Genomic DNA, 19,794 nt, shown 5'->3' with positions numbered 1-19,794 from the left:
TGCAGCCCTTTGCAACGTGTTCTGCGCTGCCCCTGCCTGGGCAGGGAGCTTGGACCAGAAGACCTTTTATATGCACCAGGGTTCTCTTGGTTACCCTGACAGTAGTAAGAACATGTGTAACAGCAATGCTTCTGTAAAACTGTATGAAGTTACAAAAGTTTATTTCAGGTAACACTGTCTGGAACTGCTGACAATATTTGTCATCTCATCCTTCACTCCAGTGAACATGAGCAAACATAGTGACACTGAACATACAAGTGGATCTGTTCTGGTACTGCCACAAATATGTAAAATTAATTATTTTTTTTAAATATTCAGATTTATTTTATAACAAAGTCGTTGTAAAATTTTAAATAAAATATCAAAATTGTATGATGATAAAAGATATCCTGCTGATTCACTCCTGCCAATTAGGACACTGTGCCCTCAGTCCGCAGAACCTCTACTCCCAGCAATACTTTCTGTGAAAAGTGCTTCAATTAATGGAAAATAACCAAAATCTAATATCTCCTCAATTGTTAGTGTTATTTGATAGTTCTCAGTGGTTAGGAAGAGCTGAGTTGCCAAAGTGTTCGAGCAGTTGTGGGTATAGCCATGTTCGCCATCTCCTGGACATGAGAAGACGTAGATCACATTCAGTAGTTTATGTGTCTTCATCCTCAGGCAACCTGCCCCTTGTAATGGAGAGCATCTCTTACGCCTTTGCCAGCTGGAAGCCTGTTGAGCTTTAGTCGGCCAACAGCCTTTGATATAATTAAAAAATTCTGCCTCCAAAGCTTGCTTATCTGAGCCAAATTATAGGCATTAGGATAGCAGAGATGTTGGCTTTTCCAGCCAAGACTAAAATTAAGTTGCATGATTTATCTTATGACTTGTTTGGGTGCTGACAAATAGTGCCAAATCTCTGCACACATTCCCTGAGCTGCACTTATGTGGGGGAAAAAAAGCTAGAGGAGAGAACATCAGGAGGGTGGAAGTGTGTCACCTTTACTTCATCACTGCTGTGCTTTTTTTAATATGTCAGTGTCATCTTGCTGAGAGGAGGACGGATGATCTGTGAATTCTACAGCTATAAAATTTCTTTTAAAATAAAAACATCTTTAAAATTCTCTTCCACTAGAGGAGACTGGCTTCTCTCATACAGCAAAATATAAGCTGAGGAGTGTGATTTCTGCCTGAAAAACACATCAGGAGAGTAGAAATTGGAAAAGGAGAGGAGCTAAAAGAGTCATGGATATACAGTAGAACCTGTGTGAATTTTTAGACTGGAAATTGTAAGTCTTCTAACAGTTGAATGTCCTGAAAACTCATGTCAGTGAGAACATAACAGGGCAAAAACTATGTCTTTAAAAGCTGGAGCTTGGTAATATTTAAGGCATTTTGTAATGAAGTAGTTGGTTAGAAAAGACTCTCTTCATTGACCCAAGTTGTCATTTCTCAGCCTGCAACTTTCTCCAAGCAAGGGACTTTTGTGTGCTTTTCTCTAAGCATATTTGCAGTATTTCAAAATGTAAAATACAAAATCTCGTAGAAATTCATGAGTCCTAGCTGATGAGTTTCAATTTTCTTTATTGTTTGCCATAACAAGAGAGAAGCAATAGGGAGCCAAGTTGAAAGTATCTTGGAGGTCTTTTCCAACCTAAATGATTCTGTATGTAGTTAAGAACAGCGCTGGTATTCGGGACTAGCTCTCTGCGGTTGGAGACTGGATTATTTGTCAAAGGGCCATGGAATCCCCAAAGGCTCACACTGGGCGATTGCCCTGGTGGCAGTGGGTGAGGTGCCCCCTCACCTCTGCTCCAGACAATCCCACGCCCACACTACCAGCAGCCACACATCACAGCGTCGCAAAACTGTTCGGGGAGGAGGGGGCCTCGGAGACACCTAATCCAACTCCCCTGTCAAGGCAGGGTCACCTGGAGCAGGTGGCCTGGGAACACAGTGGGTTTGGAATGTGTTTCTTCCAGAGAGGGAGACTCCACGGCCTCCATGGGCAGCCTGTTCCAGAGCTTTACCACTCTCAGCGCAAAGAAGCTTTCCACCTTCAGCTGCTCTGGGGAGGATTTTGAAAACACATTTTCCTGATCGTAAACTCCACTTCCCACCCTAACGTTGGGGAACGGAGTGAAGTGAGGCTTGTGGGCGGGGGTAAAGAACTTCAGCTCATGGCACGGGTTAAAGAGCGGCTCAGAGACGTCCGAACCGTACGTCAGCGCCGCGGCAGGAGCCAGCCGTCCCCGGCGCTTTCCATGCGCCGGGTCCCACTAGCTCCCGGGGGCTCCTCCCGGCAGCGCCGCCCCGCCATGCCGCGGCCCCGCCCCATGGAGCCGCGCCGGGGGCGGGACTGCCCGGGGGCGGGCCGGGAGCGGGAGGCCGGTGCCGGCGGTGTCCGTCCGTCCGGGGCAGCGCTGCCGATGCGTGCGCTGTGGCCGCTGTACCTCGCCCTGGGAGCCGCGGCGGCGGCGGCCGCGGGCGAGGGCGGGCGGCCGAGCGCCGAGCGCAGCGCCGTGTGGGGGCCCGGGCTGCGCGCCGCGGCCGCGCTCCCCGCACGGTACTTCTATGTGCAGGCCGTGGACGCCCAAGGGCTGAGGTGAGGGCGGCGGCGGCTTTTCGGGGAGATTCTGGGCAGGGTCAGAGGCTTGCGATTTGTTCGTAGAAAGAGCAGGCTAAAAGCTCTCTACGTGACTCTTTCTGGATATCACTTGGCAAGAGCTAATTAATCTTTTCAAGGAGTATCAAATAACGGCGCGAGGGAATGAGATAAGAGGATGAAAACGTTCGGCAGCAAAACATACGTGTTAGTTAGTGGAAAAATGAATGATCTATTCTCGTTTGTCAAAACTTCAGCGGTGACTAATACATTTAATTTGTTAGGCTCGGGCATCCTGCTTGTTTCCACTGTTGGGAACATAAGTATTTTTTCTACGTGCCGAGGCACAAGATCAGTAGAATAATTTAGTAATTACTCCATAGGCCAATAAGTAAACTTCGTAGGAATGAAACAGGATGAGGAGCACTGGCCATAAACTGAAATACAAGAAATTCCACCTCACCATGAGGAAAAACTTTCCCCTGAGGGTGGCAGAGGACTGGAACAAGCTGCCCAGTGAGGCTATGGAGTCTGCCTCTGGAAACATTGCAAACCCCCTGGACATGTTCCTGTGTCACCTGCAGCAGGTGACTCTCCTTTGGCAGGGAGGTCAGATTAGATGATCTCTGATGGTCCTTTCCAACCTTAACAACTCTGTGATTCTGTGATTTTCAGAGGCTAGTTACTGCTTTCCATTTTTTTAGGAAAACTGGTCATACAACCTAGATAGGAGCTCACAATGCTCCATCAAGGTCATCCAGTTTAGGTGCACCATGGCTTGTGTGAGTATGGAAGCTGCCAATTCAGCTTAACTTGGATAGTAAATATTTCTTTGAACTGGCACCTCTCGAGTATGTCTGGACAAGTTCTAGGAAAGGTGGTGAGAGTAGCAGCTGAACTAAGGAGTTACAGCCCCAAGGGCTTGGTCACTGCCTGCAACAAAGGTGGAAGGAAATTGACAGCATTTTGACTACACCAACTTTGTTAATACCTCAATGATATGTGATAACTTCATGATTATTCAGATTATTTTATTTGGTTTTACAGAGGTTTTTCTATGTTTCGTGTATGGTGAATTTACTAAAATACCTTATTTACACATTGAATTATGTAATCTCTCTATAATGTTTTTCCTTAGTTGTTTTTTTTTTCTTTTTTTCCCATATAAGCTATTGTAATGTTTAAGAAGCTTAACTTTGTTCTTTACTTCCTTAAATAATACCCAGAAAATAAGGTAATCTGAGAACTTTTTGCATCTGAATGTAAAATAATAGACTTATTAACCTGTTAAAGTGAACATGGGGATGTGCTTGTAGAGGCCTAACATGGCTCAGAGAAGTCACTGGAAATCTGTTGATTTGCAAAGGAATGGACCAGACTAAGAAATCTGTTGTATGTTTCCTTTGTTTATTAAGCTCCCACTTATTCTCTGGGTAGGTTCACTTCATCACCAGGTGAAAATGCATTCCAGGTGAAGATCACTGCTCCCGAAGAACAGTTCACTCGTGTTGGTGTGCAGGTATTGGACAGGAAAGATGGTTCCTTCCTCGTGAGGTACAGGATGTATGCGAGCTACAAAAGCCTGCGAATAGAAGTCAAAACCGGAGATAAGCATGTTGCAAAGTCTCCATATATTTTAAAAGGTAAGAGGCACCGCTACACACAGGTTTCCTGTCATGGCTCACAAAGTGTGTCCCAAAATGTCTTCTACTACAAGCGTAGGATTCTTTAGGACCTCAGTACTTTTCTGGACTACCAAATCCTATTGGAATTATGGATTCGTTATATGCATCCTACACATAGTATTAAAAATAATAAAAGGAAGCAAATGCTGTGAAGCTGTTGCCTAATAAATACAAGTAGAGGCCTCACACAGAAGCTGATGTAGGTTGACATGACTCCATTAGAGTTAAAAAGAATTCCAGACTTGTCCTCTTAGAGTTGCTGAAGTTTTGGCCGTAAGCAATGAGTGTTCAGTGCCTGACCCTGTTCTGTGATCTCTGCACCTCAATATTATGACTTATTAAAAATAAAATAATAATTGCATTCCCAATAGGACCTGTTTACCATGAAAACTGTGACTGCCCTCAGGAGGAAAGCCATGCATGGCTGGAAGAGATGAACTGCCCTCAAACCATTCCACAGATTCAGAGGGACTTAGCAAATTTTCCCATTGTTGACCCAGATAAGATTGCAAAAGAAATTCCACAGAGGTTTGGACAAAGACAGAGTTTATGTCACTACACCATCAAAGACAATGAGGTATGGAATCTGGTTGATCTGAAGTCCATGTGGGAGTTTGGTGGCAAGCCACGTTAACTGGGCAGTTTGTCTGGAAAAGCTTCTTGTAGTGTGTTCTTTGAGAACAAGACTTTGCTTGCTTCTCTGTCCTTGAATACTTTGCAGTTTGTGTATGAGCTCAGCAGTATCTGTCCTACTTTGTAAGTGCTTTTTTGTCCACATTACAACTGAAACACAGTGAAAGCAAATTACTTTCCAGGCAATCAATATGAGTACCGGGCACACACCCAAGTCTCCTAAATGCTAATTCAGTTTCCTGTTCTCTGGGCAATACTGCTGTGAGGTGTCAGGATCATCTAATTTGAAGTGCATCAATAAATTACATGGTGCTTAATTCTGAGGTAAAAAAATACCACTTTTATCTGCACTGAGGGTCAGAGCTACAATTCTTTGTAACTAAGCTGTACTCACTTCAGTGAAGGTTTATATGGAAATTAGAAGAATGGAACACCACAGAAATAGGCAACAATTTCTGTTTCCATGAAACGGACCTCAAACATCTGCAAAAGCAAGCAAAGCTTGTAGTTTTTTATTTTTTCATTGCTTATATGTGTTTCTCTTTTCTGAGATTTCTATTGCTTCCCAGCTGAAACATAAATCTGTACAGCCATATAATCTGTCTGACTAGTTCTATGCGATTAAAAGAGCTCTTAATTGTGGCAGCCATTCTCTGAGGTGAAATCACACAGTAAAACTTTTGTTTATTTTCAGGTTTATATAAAGACATATGGGGAACATGTTGGCTTCAGAATTTTCATGGATGCCATACTGCTTTCTTTGACAAGAAAAGTAAGTACATCTGTACAGCCACTTATTCTGCATGTCCTAATTTATAGATGCCTGGACTTAAATACTTGTCAGCATATTTGTTGCTGTGTCTGTTAAAATACTCTTGTTCGTTGATTAATTATGGAAAGGTCATGGATTTTCCTTGCTTGAAGCTGTCATGTTCTAGAATGCCATCTGATTAAGTATGTCCGGTTGCGTCCCCGCTCCGGGTGGGAGCGGACTCCCAGCTAGCTCGGGTCAACACAGACACAAAGTTTCCAGTTCGTTTTGGCTTCTCGGCTTGGCAGCTGGACCCAAAGGTGACAGTCAACAGCAGCAGAAGAGAAAAGGCTGGCTCTCAGCTTAGCAGGTTATAGGATGTTTATTAGCAGAGATCTCCAAGCTCCGAGGCGAGCAGCTCGGAGCTTCCAGGCTGAGAACCCCACGGCTGAGAGAGCTTCTAGGTGGAGAACCCAGCGGCTGAGAGAGTTTCCAGGCTGAGAACCTGGCGGCTGAGAGAGCTTGCTCCTCCCTCCCACCCCCTATAAGCGGGGGAGGGTCCCAGGGAGGATACAAAAAAGACCACAAATCAGGGGTTTCAGGGGGTAACAAGGTGTGCCCACCCCCAAGCTTCAGACCACTAAAATCCAGAGCCAAAGGAATTTCCCCCAGGCTACCTATCACCTGAAGCCCTTTCCCGGAGATTTCACAATCTGGGAGGGACCCCGGGAGTGATTGGCAAGCTGCCCCAGAGAGGGGGGTTGGGGCAGAAGGGATGTTACATGTCATGTGAGGTATGGGATGATTGACACAAAACACCTTATTATACAGACAACACAAAAGGGATACAGAATTGGGGATACAGTGAAACGAACCATAACATAAACTTCTTACAAAAATCTAATAAAACAGTTCTGCACCACCACAATTAAGTATCACAAAAGTTAATTGAATAAGCAGGCTTTTATAGGTGAGTTTGATAAGCCAAGACAGGGTGTGTTGGTTTGTTTTTTTGTTTTGTTTTCTGGAGAATAAATAAACCATCCTGTAGCATCTAATAGAAAATTCTGTCTCTGTAGGTACATTGCTGCAAAAAGCCGAACACAGGTTAACATGTTAAAGAAATATCAAGTAACCTTTCCACTAGCCTCAGGATTAGTAATGGATCAGTTATGCTACTTTGTCTGCCTTTGGGTGTCATGCTTTAAGGATTGCTAACATTGCTGAACTAACATTGCACAGGAAAATGGGACAAATGACAAAATGTACAAATGAACATTAATTTAAGTGGGGATTGTTTCATCTAACACTGTCTACAGGAGAACATGATGTCTAAGGGAAGACATGAATATAGGCTACAGTTCTCTAAAAGTTTGTACGCTGGAAGATGGAAATAAACTGTTCTTGGTGTCAGTAGTGTTGGGCAAGAAATAATGGAGTTAAATTGCATCTAAGGACTTTGGACTAAAAGTTGAAAAAGGATTGCTAACTCCAAAACCAGAAACTTTTTACATATCTAGAAAACACAGTTTGTCTCAGTCCCATTAAATACCATTAAATAAGAATTTTTATTAGTATAATGTCACCGACTGACAGTGAGTAGTTGATTGGAGACGATTTAAGCTGCTGAGTGATTCTGCTGCTGAGTGATTCTGCCGCTGAGGATGTGTAGAAAATACCATTTGTAGGGTTTATGCCCATTGCAACCATTAGATGGCATTGTAGTAATGAAGTTTAGTGCTGAGCATTAGACGGTGTAGCAAACACCCTTTGAAAGAAAAAAGTTACCTTCCACCATTTAGAAGAGTGTTTGATATCTGGCAAATTATTAATTTCTTTTGTTTTGAAAGAGACAACTGAGAGGGATGTATTGGAGATGTATATTTTTTAAAAATGAAATTAAGAGAGTGAACTGAGATAACGACATTAGTTCTGCACTGAACTTATATGTGCCTTTAGGGTTCTGTAAAATGCAGCCATGTGTCGTGTTTTGCCTTTTGCTCTCCAAAATGAACTGTCCCACCATTTTCAGTGTTTCCACACAAGGCAGCTGGTCCTTTCTTTGGACAACTACAAAGCTGCCTTTCTTTGTACCTTTTCTTACTTCACTTGAAAATACCCAAACCACACACAATGCTTAATATAGGAGTGCATCACAGTTTCATGAGGCAGCAAAACTATGCCCTCTGTCCTGCTTCCTGGCCATTAACGGTATCTTTCTTGCTTTTTGGCTGTGACAGTGATTTCAGGTATGGCTCCACACTACCAAATATTAAGTGATGATGTTATGCTTAATAATTAACCAAAGCACTGGCAAAATGTGATCTTCCCATCATGGCTGTTTATTTCTGTTTCTTCTCTTCTGTTATATTTAGGCATCCTGCATACACAGGGTGAATCAGATCACTGATGTGATAGAAAATTGATTTACCAGCCAGCATCAATTTTCCATATAGTAACAAGGTGATCCAACTTACCTTGAAACTGTACAATTGCTGACTATGTCCCAGTGCTAGCCAGATAAAAAGATTGTGTGGTCAATCTTGTAAAGTATAATGGGATACCATCCTCTAAAAAGGGTGCTCCTATGCCTTATGTGACTTTATACAAATCCTTAAAAAAAATACTATTTTGTAGGCTTTACTCTGTGGTCTCAGTACTTCTAAAAGGTTTCCAAATGATTTATTACAAGTACATTAAGTATATTAGACACCTGGCTATTTTTCCTCATAGTGAGGTTGTTTTCAAAATGTGAGATGCCAGCAGAATACTGTTTTCTGTTAAACTGCATTTGTGCCTATTTTGCTTCTGTTTAGGTGAAAATGCCAGATGTAGAATTTTTTGTTAATTTGGGGGATTGGCCTCTGGAGAAAAGGAAGCCCCCACAGAACTTGCACCCGATCTTCTCGTGGTGTGGGTCCAGTGAGTCAAAAGACATTGTCATGCCAACATATGACTTAACAGACTCAGTTTTGGAGACTATGGGACGGTAAGAAATGGCTTGAACTTTTCACAAAATTCACAATGAATGATCTTCCATAGAGACCTGTGTGTTAACAGAATATTAACTGTTTTCATTTACTCATCGAGACACTGGCACTCTAGGTAGGTGGTGACTGTGTAATCAATATATTAACATTATACTTCACTGTTTCATTTAAAAAATCTAAATTTATCTAAATATGGTCAAATGACTGAAAATAGCACTTAAGAATGTTTCAAGACTAGACATTTGTTTTGTTTGTTTTGTTTCTGCCCCCGTGAACTTGTTGACAACTGGCCAGCTGTCTTTTTTGCCTGATTCTGTTAGAATCTTTTTTTTGTGTACCTTTCAAATCCCAATGTTTGGAATTGGGAATTGTCATACCAGGAGCTAGCTTCTCCTACTTTGATTACTGACCATAACTAGCCTTGGCAACTCCTCTGTTCTGTCTTGAAACACTACAAAGACAGCTTGCTTCTAAGAAATCTTTGTAATCCATCTTGAACTTGTTTATCATTTCACTGCATTTGGTTCAGGTTCCTTTTTTATTGTCAAGACTTTTTCTAAATTTGCTATCCCTTGCCTTCCCAGTTTACATGTTTAATTTCTTAACACTTTTAAGGATGTGCAATATGTTTTATTAAGCAAGTTACACTACCTTGCATCACCTGCTCTGGCAACCATATCCACTTTTACCCATCTTTTTCCATGACAGCTGACAGGTGTTGTTTCCACATGCCATGTTGTTGAACGATGCTGTCATGCCACACTTAACATTCATTATCTGTTTCTATCTGTATCTGTTGCTGCAAGTGACTGATCAGTAACACATCATAGTGTGCTCATGACTTGCCTTCATCTTTGCTCTCTGCCTATAGGTACTGTGAACTCTTTTAAGAAACTGCATTTTAAAAAGTTTCCAGTAGGCTTCGCTAGTAAATCACTTCTTTCTCCTGCAGAGTCAGCCTGGATATGATGTCAGTCCAAGCAAACACTGGCCCATCGTGGGAAGACAAGAATACCACAGCCTTCTGGAGAGGGCGTGACAGCCGCAAAGAAAGGCTTGAGCTTGTAAAGCTCAGCAGGAAATACCCAGAGATCATAGATGCTGCTTTCACAAACTTTTTTTTCTTTAAACATGATGAAAGCCTCTATGGCCCTATCGTTAAGCACATTTCATTTTTTGATTTTTTTAAGGTAAGCCACAAATAATTTTTCATAGAACTCAGTTCTCGCTGTTTCTCATTATCAAATAACTTAGTATGTATTATTGAAAATAAAGTGATTTTTAGTTTTTCAGGACACCACTAGTAACAAGCATGACTAGACTTCCCTCCAGTGGGACTAACTGCTACATAGCTCTTAACGCTCAGGATAGTAATGTCTGATTTACATCTAAAGGTTCTGTAGAACCTCGTGTAATCTATATAACTTCAAGTTGCTTTTTATTTCTTTTTCCTGATTCAGCGATCAGGACTACTAACATAACTAACATAGTGGGAAAATCAGTGGATGAAGTGGCACATCTACCCTCACATCCAAGGATGAGCACCTAAGAATTCCTGGAGAACTTAATTGATGAAGCTGTGTGTACCCTGCATTGTGATGAATTCCAAAGTAGATAATAAAAGCTTCTTAGACATTGATGCTTGCCTAGCCAGTCCTACCTGTCTCGATATCGGCAAGTCAGTAACACCAGTGCCCTCAGAATATAACCTAACCAAGCCATGGGTTCTTGTGGTTTTTAATAACTTCTGGTCCTTTTCTTTCCAGTATAAATATCAAATTAATATTGATGGCACAGTGGCAGCATACAGATTGCCTTATCTACTGGCAGGAAACAGTGTGGTGCTAAAGCAAGACTCCATTTACTATGAGCACTTTTATAACGAGCTGCAGCCATGGAAACATTACATCCCATTTAAAAGTGACCTGAGTGATCTGCTAGAAAAACTACAGTGGGCAAAAGATCATGATGAAGAGGTAAAATACACATTTAGAAGTACACACTAATGTTTTTAGAAGAGAACAAAAATTGAATTTCTTTAAAACAAAGCAAAAAAAAAAAAAAAAAAAACAAAAACAAACAAACAAAAAAACCCACACTAGGAGGACTTGAAATTTATTTTCATCAACTCTACAAACAAGAAAAACATTTAAAAATGCATAATATTGTTTTTAATTTAAAATCAATTTGAGCTTCATGCAAAAAAAGAATATTTTCCTCACAATGCCTTAACTTTTAAAAAGAATGTTTTATTTGAGTTATCCCAAGCTGTCAACATAATTTGTAACTCCACAACCAACAGTAGCACCCTGAAATAAATACTAGTTCTGGGCAATAAAAAAAAATAAACCAAACTTTCATTTTCTTTGACAGGCAAAAAATATTGCAAAATCTGGACAAGAATTTGCAAGAAACAATCTCATGGGAGACCACATTTTTTGTTACTATTTCAAACTTTTCCAGGTCAGTATATTTTTAATGGCTACTGGCACAGAAATAGAAATCACATAGCAAGAATTTAGGGCAACAGAGCTGCTGGAAATTGGCCAGTCTGGTACTTGAAGCCATGAAGCAAGCAGCAGCAATTAAAATCTTCATTTGGTTTACAAATATTGTATTCAATTATATCCTATGAAACCCCTTGAGACTATGCTGGCTTTTTGAGAGGCAGTGAGAGAGATCCCATAAATCTTGGTCTAATCTGCCAGAATATGTTGTTGTCCACAGTGATCAAAGAATTCCACGTCAGACGCACACCCTGTGAACCACAGCTGAAAATATCTGTGCATTAGCGCCAAGATACCACACTCCAGGGAGACACCCAAAGGGGCTCCTGTCTGCAGCCAGGAGGTGTTCCCTCACCCTGTCTGTGAGAGAGTCTGCAGGAACAGACTGTGTAGCCCCAGAGTTATTGCAGAATGGCTCAGCTGAGTCGGCACAGTATTGGCAACCAGATGTACCGTCTAAAAAATTTATGAATTAACAATACCTTCCTTTTCTTAAAACTAGGAATATGCCAGCTTGCAAGTGAGTGAACCAAAAATCAGAGATGGGATGGAGAAGGTGCAGCAGCCTGATGATGACCTTTTCCCATGCACTTGCCACCGAAAAAAGGTACAGTACATGCAGAGTTAAAGGTAAAGTGCTGAGTTCCTATTCAGCCCTGCTGGAGGCGGGCTGCTCAGTGCCCCACAGTATCAGTTATCAGGCCAGGCCATTAACACCTATCGAACTTAGAAACACTTCTTGATGTATTTGCAGGACTAGACAGTGAAAAATTAGGCTTCCAGTTAACTGAAACATGTTTCTTCCTTTTTGACTGTAGGCCAAAGATGAACTCTGACAGAAGTAAACAATTTTTTTCAGTATTTACCTACATTCAGACTGTCTTCTTAAAGAAAGAAGAACAATCTGGATTCATATTCCTGTGGATAATGTCAGTGGGTATTTTAAAGTTTACCGTTTCATGATTAACATATGGAAGAAAACAAAGCACCCCCGACTTCCTTTTTATCATGCAGTGGTGGCAGAGCCTTATTGAAACACAGTTTTATAATTTCTTTTTAAAATAAAACCCATGTTTGTATCAGTCATGTGTTCCTGTCCTGAGTTACCTTGGAAATGCAGATACTTTTTACTCATGCTTGTTTATAGTCTTTTCACAAATGTGAAACTGTTCTGCAAAAAAGGGCAGATGAGAATTGCACATCTTCCCCCTACTCTGTCTATCTATCTATCCTATCCAAAGACATCTTTTTTTCAGACCGTAACTTTGCCCCTTCTGAGAGAATCTCCACGACAATGCTGTGGGGTTCATAAGAAGGTTCTTGTTAACCTGAAGGAAAACCACAATTACAATATTGCTATAATCTTGGGCTGTGAGTAACCTGTAACCATCACCAGAAGGCTGCAGCTGCCAGTACACACAAAATGTTTCATCCACTCTGCAGAGCTCAGACAGGGACCTGAGTTCCTCCTGTTAATGGGTAATGAGGTGCAGACCCTGGCCTACCTCTTTGGAGCCCTCTGGACAGAAGCCTTGTGTGACACGTCACAGTGGATGTAGAAGTGGTTCCTGCTCCAGGCATTCCTCCATCACTAAGCACAAGTTGTCTATCAGTTTTTATTTATCAGAGGTCCCCTGTGCTGAGTGCTTTACCCAAAGGACATTGGTGCAGGGGACTTTGCAAAACGGAACTATGTTTTTTGCCCTATATGCCCAGCTGTGCCTGCAATACCTCTTCCTCCCCCCCAACACAGGCAGAATCTGGCTCCTTAAGGTGGCATGCCCTCTAAACAACCAGAGATTCCTCTCCCTGCCTCACTGGTTTGGAAGCACCTGGGAAGGCCAGGATACAGCACCAAGACAAAGTAGTACAACAGGCTTGCCAGCCTCGGGATTGTGCAGGCAGAACCCCACAAATCAGTAGGTTTTAACTGCAAGTGAGTACAGTATCAGTAACATACTCAGAAACTGAAGAACCCTAAAGATATACTGTTTAAGTAGATTCTTTTCCAGTACATTACTTCAAATATTAGTCCAAAGTATTACTTAATCTTCTGCATTCCCAAGTATTGTATTTGGTTATTTGTATAGAAACACAGAGAACAATGCTGCCATGATATATTTTTGTCCTTCAAATAGTTCTTTATTATTTTGTATATTTTTCATTCATACAAAGCTTTATTTGCATTTGCACTTAGACCTCTGAAAAGATCAGTTTTAAAAAATATGCCTCTAGAAATAACAAGCCATTCATTTGCCACATTTAGAAAAAACTAAATGAAGATGCTGCTTGAACACTGTAAATTATTTGTGCTGCAGTTGAACATTCTCTCTAAGCCAAGAAAAAACTTGTGCATTTATTTCTTCCATGACATCATTTTTTGTTCGTCCTTTGACTGCCATCCCGTGGTTTGCTTTATCAATCCAATGGATTTTTTTAGGGGCTTTCATTTTGCTCACCACACCTTCTAGCAATTGCTGTGGAGAAAATAAGAATGCAAATATTAGAGAATCGGCTGTTATAAACTCTGAAACACCTAGATGTCTCTTGCTTTGCTTGTGTAAAGGCAAAATAGGCAGCTCCTAAAAACCTAATGGATCTGTGTGCACATGAAAAACACCTTCATAGGAAATGGGATGTATTCTCTAATCAGGAAATGAATACTGGCATCTGCTCAAAGCTTCACCCTCACTCAAACAGAATAGCAGAAAATTAGAACTTAAAAGGAGTCCATTTTTACTGTCAGGGTAGTACTGGCAGTAAAATGATAGAATTGAAGTCAGACTCGTCTGCAGAGGCCGAGTAGCAATGTAATCCCTTAGGGACTGGCTTTAACACTGCTGAAAAATCTCAGCAAACAGATCAAAGAACCAGCTCACAAAGTCAAAGATTTCCCCATTAAGAGGGCACTCCAAGGATCTGCTGGTCACTAGCCTAGTATTTTGGCAACAACTCCTCACAAAAGCACTGACTCCTTAGAAACTGTCCAAGCATGGAAAATGCCAATTGCACATAGCCCCAGATTCAAGCTGACCTGTTCAAGAACAACAGATACCTGTTTGCAAGAAAACAGGCAGAAGAGCCCCGTTTCCCTGCCTCCGCAGGGAACATGCAGGGGAAACCTGCTCTTCATCTCTACAAAAATATCACCTTCTACCACAGAAGCCTGACATGGGGGTAGAACTGCTTTGCTAGAAGAATTTGCCATGAAAATATGACCAAGGTGAAACTAATGGCAAAGCACAGGTTTTGTAACCTGAAACGGTTAAAACAAAATTGCAAATAATTCACTCCTTCCATAGGCCTGTACTTTTAGTTTGTACAATCCTACCAACACCATTTAAATCAGTGGTATTTCAATGGCCCAAAGATGAACTTGCTAAAGTGGAAGATCAAGCATGATCATTAACTTTTAAACAGCAACAGAAAGCACTGCCAGGCTTCCTTGTGTCTGATTAAGTTGCCTACCCAATGCTTCCTTCAGAAGATGCCTGTTTAGGGAAAGCTGTTAATCAGGTGAAGTACAGGCATCACTGAGGCTCCTTGCTTCTCCTCCAGGCTGCCCTTTCATAGCAGGATTTACAAGGGTACTCACTTTTTCACACATCTCATCTGCTGATCCTGAGACAAACAGCACTGGACAGCTGATCAGTAATAAATCCTCATCCCGGAGCTTGGACTGCAGTTTTGGTCGATGCAGTGGGTAAGATAAACACACGAGTCCTTGAATGAAATCATCATCATCATCCTGGCTCAGCTGACGTATCACAGAGGCAGCAGCTCGTGAGCCCATGGAACGGCCTTTCTCCCACGCAGAAATACAGGAAAAAAGTATTATCTGCTGTCACCTCATCCTCATTCTGATTTAGTGAAAAACTCCCAAGCCCAAGCCAACTGAGTGTATTTCAGTGGTACAAAATCCTAGGGATGTCCTACTCCATGAAAAACGTTAATCCTAATTTCAACATTTTCTGCAAAGATATTTGTCTAGTTGTAACATTTACATCCCTGTTTTAAAAAGAAGGGGAAGAGAAAGAAAATACAAATGGACAGGGATCTCCTGTAATACTGGAAGGAACAACAGCCCATCCTGGGGCCAAGGGAGGAGAGGAACTGGTCCTATGCTCCAGAGCCTGGAAATCGGAGATAGCCATTACATTATCCTGTATCATTTTTTTCATGCAAACTCAAATTGCTCAAATTCAAAACAAGGTTCTATGCTCGATTTCACTTTGCTCACAAAACAAATCCAGCAAGTGTTTATGCACACCTTGAACTTCAGCCTAAAAGCAGAAGGGAGGGGAAAAAAGTGTGAACTTGTAACATGAAGTCAGACAGTAACAGCAAGGGAATATCAAAGTATCTCCTCAAATAGCAGGCATTTGAGTTGTCAGTGTGCTGTAACTGAGTGTTACAAGTGGCTTATTCTTATATCAGCACAGATTTGGTTTCACTTAAAGAGAAAACTTAGAATTTCCCCTATCAAGATAATCCTAATCACCCCCATCTATTCCCCTTTTCACATAACATAGCTGACTTTTTTAATCTGCCAATAGGTTTTAATTACCAAAGCCTGTCCTGGTAAATCTGTTTTCTATGTATCAGTAATCAGAATTCTTCAAAACCTGCAGTTATAAAGTGCACAAGGATAATCAGAAAACTCATACCCTGCAATTTCTGAGTTCTCTGTAGTAAGATCTATGGTATCATAAGGAGGGTTCATTCACTTCTCACCAAAGTGGGATAGGCTTGGGACACTTACAGATTGCTATTATTAGAAACAGCATAAGAGAGAAAAATATTGATAATAATACCTGCAAGGAAAACACCAGAAAGTTTATAATCATCGGAAAGTTTTAAATATTCCTAAAGAAATAAGAGAAAAAGAAGCATTTCAATTCAGAATAAAGACAGCTGGGAAGCTGGAAATTTCTTCTGTTTGTAGCTACTACACAGAAAATGGCAAGGTCTTTCAGCACTGCAGATTAAACAAAGAACATACATACATGGTGCTCTCTTGGGTTTTATCACACAAATGGTTTCATAACATTTTGCAGCAACAACATAAACATAATCAATTTCACATTAGCTCTGAATAAGTCAAAAATATCAGATGCCCTATCAAGTTACCAAAACAAGTGATTATTATGTATCAACTCAGTTTACAAGTTTGTGACAGGATCAGTTACACTCCACAGAAAAGATAAATTTCAGCAACATTTTTTCAGGTTTTAGGAGACAACTAATCAGCTGCTATCTTAGCAGATGCCTAAAAATTACCTTTACGTAGCAGCATATTAATATAAATGTACTAACAACATTATACTTCTTCCAAAAAGAATGGAGATCTACTTTAAAGACAGCAAAGTTCTGACTTCAGATTAATGTACATATAATCACAATATCGTTTAGAACTGGACTTTGTTCCCCTATAAAAATGCCTCATGCTCAATGCAAAGTGCTTCCTATGCCCCACTAAAATAATTCCCTAGATAATCAGGAAAAAAAAAAAAAAAAAAAATCCACTCCACTCCCATGGTCCAGATCTGGGGGATAATCTTAAGCTGATACTCTTGCAACAAAAGGCTGCTTATTTTAGCAAAACCTAGGTACCTAAGGACATCTTTAATGAGGTAGCAGCAGAAAGAGATAAACACATGCAGATAACACTTTCAACTGATTTTGGAATCAAAGATTACTTTGGTTTGTCATATGCTAATTCCAACCTCTCTTCCTTCAAATCCTGCTGTGACCCAATTCCTGACTCTTTCTCCCACCTGAGAACCCTCTAAGACCCAACACAATTCTCAGATCAACTTCCTGTCAAAACTGCTTCCGAAGCTGTCTCTTTTCATCTCCCTCCCCTCACCAAGCCCTCCCAAATCACCCAGCTAGTTTCCAACTTAAATTCTTCCATTTTTTTTTCAAGCTGCAAGTTTTCCCATGAAACACCCTTGCTTTTTGTCAAGCTTTTCTTTCTCCCTGAACTCAAACCTGCACACTTGTGCCCATCTAAGAACTGCTTCCACTGTTTTTGTTCACACACAGTGCTCCATTTACCTAAACATTGGTGCTAATTTTCCCACCGTTGCTTGACTAATCTCTGGCTGTAATTTAAGAAACCTGGAAGACAACACCCATGGATCTAGGCTTTGGTCACCCCTTACCAGAACTGCTTTGAAAGCCTTAGTCCTGTAGGCAACATTAAGGCCTTTACAAGTAAACCGCAGGCACAGAACTCCATGGGATGCAAGATAGGCTGCCAAGGACACTAAGTGAGGGAAATTCATGTCTCCTCCAGCTCCATGAGTAAGAATCACTCCATATGTTGGTTTCTTCTCTGGGACAGAAAAGACAGCATCGAGGTATTTGTTCCCAAAAGGTATTTTCACTTTAACCTAGAAATGAAACAAACCCCAATATTATTGGGGAGGAGGGGGGGGTGTAAAAAAAAAGGTGTTCCCAGTCTACAAATCTACACATTATTATGAAGAAAAATCAGACAATTAAGAAGAAAACCACAATTGCAAGCCTGTTTTTATTTCTTCTGTTTAAGAGTACTAAATGAGTAATGGCACCTCTGGTTCAAAGATTTTCCATACAATAATGGGCAAGTGACTTTATGACTCCACACCTTATGTTCCACGTTAGAAAACGAAGATTAAAAGCATAAACTTGATATGATTCTGACCCTCTCTATATATGTCTAGCTTTTCCAGACCTAACTAGCTGCCTAAACCATAAGAATGTGACATTAGAACACAGCCTAGCAAACATTTTGAAATCACACAGTGGTTACCACTGAGTGAAGCAGCAGCCCGCACAGAGGCAAGGACTGAACCTTCCCCAGGGACAGGAGACAGCACAGGTTCAGCCAAAGCTCCAGGGGGACACAGGGCCTCCATCAGCCCAGACAGCTGGAGGAGCTGATCCAGACACAAGACCTGCTCGTGGTCTACGGAACGAACGGGGCGGGGCAGCACAAGTGCCCCTGCGGCGGCATCTGAGAGCAAAAAGGACACCCCGAGGCTGGGATGAAGCTTAGCTTTATCCACTGGTGCGCCCCGGAGGCGGTCCTTGGCAGCGCTACGCAGAAGAGCTGCACAGGCCGAGGGATGCCCAGCGGCCTTGCCGAGCTGCCGCCCGCACAGCCCCCGAGGGGGTGGCAGATGCCACACAAGGGGCTGTGGAGGGCAGCCGGGACAGCCAGAGGGCTGCACACAGAGCGGCAGCCGCTCACCAGCCACGGATACACCCCTCCTGGGAAGGCAGAGGCGGCAGCGCACCCACCCCACGCCCCTTGCCCAGCTCCAGGGCCTCCTCAGAGGGGAGGGGCAGCTGCCACGGGCTGCAGGGGCGCACACACTCCCAGGTTCTGCAAGAGCGCACACATGCCCACGGACTGCAGGCACCAGCGCCAGGCGCAGCCATACCTCCGCCTGCCCGCTCATCCCGGCCGTGACGTCACGTGAGTGACAGCCCCCCGCGCCACTCCCGCCCCGCGGCCCGACTGCCGCGGCGCTGATTGGTCAGAGCCGGCGCGTCCCCGCCCCCCGCGGCGGGAGAGGCAGCGGCCTGCGTGGGGGACCAGGAGTTGCGGACGGGCTTGGGTTGGGCCGTGCTAAAAAAATAAAACACACATAAATAAATAAAAGTCCCACATAAATGATTTTTATTCACCCGTGTGTGCAAGAACTCTACGGACTGCTAGGTGGTAATTCAGTACAAATAAAGCCCATTGTTTAGGGATTGCTCGGAAAGGTTCTTACTGACTTCGAGGAGTACAGATGAGATGCTTATGATGAGTTACAGAATCACAGAATCAATTAGGTTGGAAACGACCCCTGAGACCATCGAGTCCAAACTGTGGCTGAACACCACTATGTTCACAAGACCGTGGCACTGAGTGCCACATAGAGTCATTTCTTGAACACCTTCCAGGCAACACCGCCATCTTCCTTGGGCAGTCCACTGCAATACTTAGAAAACCCCTTCCATGAAGAAATTGATCCTGATGTCCAACCTGAAGCTCCCCCGGCACTGCCTGGGGCCATTTTCTCTTGTCCTGTTGCTGGTTGCTTGGGAGAAGAGACCACCCCCCACCTGGCTACAGCCTCCTTTCAGGTGGTTGTAGAGTGATAAGGTCACCCCTGAGCCTCCCTTTCTCCCCTCCATGTCCCTCAGCTGCTTCTTGTAAGACTTGTGCTCCAGACCCTTCACCCTCTCCACTGCGCTTTCCTGGACTTGCTCAGGCACCTCAATGTCTGTGCAGAAGTGAGGGGCCCAGAATGGGACGCAGGATTCAGGGTGTGGACTCAGCAGTGCCAAGTACAGAGGGAAAGGTTAGCTGTCCAGAGTGACATCAGGCAAATTTTTTTTTGGAAGCTGTCAGCAAACTCGATCAGTGTGACATTGACAAGCAGGGGAGAGACACTCAATGGCTGATTTTCTAGGTACCAACACACATCTGTCCCCTGGGCTGTGCTCTGTTGTACAGTAAATAACTTACTGTGTTCAAAATGCAGCCTTAAACCGGTGGAAGACAGCACTAACAATACACACCAAGAGTGCTTGCAATATTTGCATACTGAGTGTTTCACAGGCAAAAAAACAATCCAAAATCCTCTATTGCAAGGTG

At 42.5% G+C, this 19,794-nt stretch overlaps 2 protein-coding genes across 3 annotated transcripts; one reads left to right on the top strand and one right to left on the bottom strand.

Moving 5' to 3' along the window:
- The first annotated feature begins 2,414 nt into the window (after positions 1-2,414).
- POGLUT2 (protein O-glucosyltransferase 2) lies at positions 2,415-12,238 on the top strand. Its single transcript, XM_040055324.1, has 10 exons — positions 2,415-2,590; positions 4,028-4,233; positions 4,647-4,852; positions 5,603-5,680; positions 8,476-8,648; positions 9,602-9,839; positions 10,416-10,625; positions 11,023-11,112; positions 11,659-11,763; positions 11,975-12,238. Exons 1-10 carry the CDS (start codon positions 2,415-2,417, stop codon positions 11,990-11,992), a joined length of 1,500 nt encoding a protein of 499 aa, XP_039911258.1. The 3' UTR covers positions 11,993-12,238.
- A 1,081-nt stretch (positions 12,239-13,319) lies between these two features.
- Positions 13,320-18,623, bottom strand: TEX30 (testis expressed 30). Of its 2 annotated transcripts, none has more exons than XM_040055695.2 (5): positions 18,590-18,623; positions 17,324-17,554; positions 15,971-16,022; positions 14,752-14,957; positions 13,320-13,633 (listed from the first exon to the last, which is right to left on the bottom strand). In XM_040055695.2, the coding sequence occupies exons 1-5, from the start codon at positions 18,605-18,607 to the stop codon at positions 13,460-13,462; spliced, it is 681 nt and encodes a 226-aa protein (XP_039911629.1). In that variant the 5' UTR covers positions 18,608-18,623; the 3' UTR covers positions 13,320-13,459. The 2 variants fall into 2 exon arrangements, with proteins under 2 accessions (XP_039911629.1, XP_039911630.1); XM_040055696.2 differs by lacking the exon at positions 18,590-18,623 and adding an exon at positions 18,447-18,568.
- Between the last annotated feature and the right edge of the window lie 1,171 nt (positions 18,624-19,794).

The sequence above is a fragment of the Hirundo rustica genome, chromosome 2, assembly GCF_015227805.2.
Source record: "Hirundo rustica isolate bHirRus1 chromosome 2, bHirRus1.pri.v3, whole genome shotgun sequence".
In the NCBI taxonomy this organism is placed as follows: Eukaryota; Metazoa; Chordata; class Aves; order Passeriformes; family Hirundinidae; genus Hirundo; species Hirundo rustica.
This window is presented reverse-complemented; position numbering and strand designations above follow the sequence as displayed.